This window comes from Rutidosis leptorrhynchoides, chromosome 3, assembly GCF_046630445.1.
Source record: "Rutidosis leptorrhynchoides isolate AG116_Rl617_1_P2 chromosome 3, CSIRO_AGI_Rlap_v1, whole genome shotgun sequence".
Taxonomy (NCBI): domain Eukaryota; kingdom Viridiplantae; phylum Streptophyta; class Magnoliopsida; order Asterales; family Asteraceae; genus Rutidosis; species Rutidosis leptorrhynchoides.
In genome coordinates this window covers 623,120,115-623,123,784 of record NC_092335.1, presented here as the reverse complement: position 1 = coordinate 623,123,784, position 3,670 = coordinate 623,120,115, and the positions used below count along the sequence as shown (strand labels likewise).

The following is a 3,670-nucleotide window of genomic DNA, read 5'->3' as shown; positions in this document are numbered from 1 at the left end:
CATTGGGTGACATGCTAGTCATGTCAAGAAATAAGCACATGTGAACGTGTGGCAACCCACGCTTTTGAAATTCTATAACGTAAAGACCTATTTAATTTTAAAAACCAAAGAAAATTAAGTGAATAGTATATCTGATACGTTGAATGAAGAGTAACGTATTCAGAAGATACTTAAAAAAATAAATAAATCCAGATAATTGTATATACCTCCCAAGAGATACCCGAATATTTTCTCATCCCTGATTTGATCATACAACGCATCAGGCTTAATCTTGAAGACACGCGTAACGATATCTGGCCTATCTTCAGGCTTTTGATTAAGAGGTGTTACAACCCTCATAATCTCTGGCCACTTAGGATTATATGTCAACGTAATAAAAAGATCGGGTGAACCGTAAGCTCTAACAATGGCCATAGCGTCCATATAATTTGCGTACATGTAACGTGCTCCACCAGTAAAACTTGATGGAAGCATGACCCTAGTGCCCAAAATAGAAACATCATCACTTCCAGTATCTTGTGCTTCAAGCAAAGTTGAGATTTGTGCAATTCTAAAAGTTTTCTGATTATTCCGAACGTAATTCAATCATGTATTCTCGACCATTGTATATGCGTCAACAATAAATTGTTGCAGTAATTTTCGGGACAATAAAATCAAAGAATTCTCACCAACCCTCATTTGTAAACGATACGCAAAAAATTCCCTTAGAGTAAGTTTTGCATGACCAGATATGTGATCTATATCAACACCTTTATGGAGTATATCAACTCTGTAACCATCTTCAGCATAAGGAAACAATAGAGGATACTGAAGAGCTAGATACGATGGATGTAATTCACTTATACGTTTCAATCCCTTTCTACGATGCTCTATGACAATGTCACGCTTGTCACAAGTACCATCAATATCTCCAATAATTAAAGCTGCAACCTCATTGGCTGACGGTAGATTATATGTTCGACCATCTGTATCCCTGCTACCAATGAGCTTAATCCGTATATGTTCATTCTCATTCATGTCAAACCTATCTCTTGTCATCCGAAATTTCTTGACTAAAGGGTTGTTAAAATCAAGTAACCCCTTTAACTGATAAACTGTTTCAGGAATCAAGGCATATTGGTTTGACGTTGTCTTTGAATTTCCAGAGCTGAATATACATGTGAATGTAAAAATTATTAATACTTCAATAAATTAGATATGAAAATATAAAAGGTAGATAAAATCACATCAAATATTGTTAAGGTATACCTGTATGCATCGATTCGGTGACGTACTTCATTTCCAGTGTCATAGATATATAATTGACAGAATCGTGGATCTTGACGTGGTTGGGGAAGTAAGCTACCAAAAAGGTGATAATTCTGACCTTGCATACAATATACATAAGGCGCGATTCCATTGTTTATTGAGTGGTCTATTTTCCCTCCAATAGATGTGAAACTAAAAATCATACTATAACGCCTGATGTTCTCAATAAAATTTTTGCTATTGTCGGTGGCACCGCTAAACAGATCTAAGAGTAATTGGGGTGGATCATTTAAACCAGGAAGCTCAACTTTGCCATTTAAACAACACAGAGAGTAATTTTTTTTTGATGAAACTTGGATTTCCTCGCATTGCCTCAGATTTCCACAAACGTGCTTTACATGAAGTGCATATATATATTGTATCACCAATGTCTCTATATCCTGTTTTACAGCAAATGAACAGAAAATGAAGTTAAAATGCTATGGTATTATTGGTTGGATAAATATTATTATGTAGCTTAGTAATTTACCTTTACATTTTCCAGCGAACTTGTTGTTTAAAGGCTGATCATCGTTTACGTTGAGGTTGCTGTTATTCATTAAGTTCAACGGGATTACTTCTTCATCAGAAAATTTGTATTTTGTGGTCTTCCTCTATGCTTTGCGCTAGTATCTTGGCTCTGTTGTGAACTCTTCGGCGATTCTGAAATTTTTGAACAGGAAATAAAAGGATGAGTTAAGAAATATATATGATATATAATAAAGTATGGTTGCTATTGCTATGATTGCCATTGCTATTTGATATGATGTATATAAATGATATCAAAGAAAATCAAAGTGATGAAAAATATATTGGATACCGTTTATTGTCAGTGTTGACTTAGAGTGTGTCGTTTGTTCACTCTTGATTGAAGGTCCTTTTTGAGTGGAGTTACCTAATTTCATTTTCAATCAAGAAAAGGATAGGAACTTGTGAATGTTAATATAAGCACAAGGTGTAAAGAAATTGTTTGAACAAACATGGAAAAGCTAACCTGGTTTCGCCGTGTCAGTGTATATATGACATTTGTTTGGCAAATCGAAGTAATTTTCTGTAAGGTATTTAGGGGGCCTCCCACGTCTTTTTGATAAAGAAGTACTTGCTTTAGAATTATCAGTGTTTGTATTATAATTGTAGACATATTTATTTGTACGAATACGCATGCAAGCAAATTAATAACAATAACAAATGAGATGAAAATAAAAGTAATTTAAATAACTTACTTTTGGTTGTAGCAGTGATAACAACACTTCTGTTGATACTAATATCAGTTGCAGTTTTAGGCTCTGTTGGGGTTGGATGATCGAAAATGGGTATCACAAATGGAATAACATCAGACGGAGAAACATTGTATTTGGGTGGTCTGCCTTTTCGAACGATTTGAGGAGTGATGGTAGAGCTACTAAATGGTGTTGAAATGGTTGATTGGGTCTGATGTGGACCTGAAAACATGCAAGTTCAAATAAATGATGATTGTGGTGTAATGCTTTTTCAATGATCAGCTCATAGTTAACTTTGTCAAAAGGCAATACATAAGAAAATAGTAAATGGTTTGATAGAACAAATATTACAAAAAAACATTACAAAATAGTATATTTTACTTACTGTTGGTGATATCTTTCAGAACTGAAACGTTGGAGGTAGAGCGCGTAATGGTATTCATACTTTGAGAATCACTATTACCATTCCGTTTGGGGAGACAGACTGCAAATAAAATAACATTCTTGTTAATAGAGTCATAATTAGTCATTTGCTTTAAATACCATATTTTTTTTTTTTTTTTGCGAAATCTTAGGCTATCAATCATACTTTTGTATTACCCAAATTCAGAATAAAGCTAACTAACCAATTTATAAAGAACAAAGAAAACATAAGAAAATATACAATTGATATCCGATACACTTTAATGTAATTGATGTGTAAGCATATTGTATTATCAATTACTAAGGTGAATCAAAACGCATATCGACTGGCAATTTGGGGCTGAATTGTTCAGAAATCAATTTTACATCGATAATTCCAATATATCGACCAATCGATAATAAGAAATTAAATAATTGATACATCGTATAAATTGATAACATACCTTTTCGATTTTTTGATTCAGGATCTTCAATCTTAACATTTGAATTATTATTAATTGAACAATTCTCGTTTTCGGTATAAAAAATGTTCTTCCTTTTTCGATATGAACTTGACTCGTTAGTTTGATTTTTCATCTTCCAAAGGGCTGTTAATGGAATGAATTGAAGAGCAAGAACGATGAATTACTGGAATTTGTTTAGTTTTTTCCGTATCAGTAAATTGAGTTAGGGTTAATTGTTACCAAAAATGTAATTAGCGCGTATGAAATGAAGTTTTGAAAAAATTTCAAGTATTTTGT

General features: G+C 33.1%; 1 protein-coding gene across 1 annotated transcript; it reads right to left on the bottom strand.

The window, feature by feature from the left end:
- Positions 1–224: 224 nt before the first annotated feature.
- LOC139898956 (uncharacterized) lies at positions 225–2,568 on the bottom strand. Its single transcript, XM_071881761.1, has 5 exons — positions 2,282–2,568; positions 2,108–2,182; positions 1,778–1,950; positions 1,249–1,688; positions 225–1,147 (listed from the first exon to the last, which is right to left on the bottom strand). Exons 4-5 carry the CDS (start codon positions 1,449–1,451, stop codon positions 586–588), a joined length of 765 nt encoding a protein of 254 aa, XP_071737862.1. The 5' UTR covers positions 1,452–1,688; positions 1,778–1,950; positions 2,108–2,182; positions 2,282–2,568; the 3' UTR covers positions 225–585.
- Positions 2,569–3,670: the final 1,102 nt, after the last annotated feature.

Bases quoted from the DNA above. Each gene is read 5' to 3' on its own strand.
- LOC139898956 (XM_071881761.1), bottom strand. From the start codon at position 1,451: ATGATTTTTAGTTTCACATCTATTGGAGGGAAAATAGACCACTCAATA. The intron at 1,148-1,248 runs GTATACCTTAAC...ATGTATATTCAG, and splicing joins CACCGAATCGATGCATACAG to CTCTGGAAATTCAAAGACAA.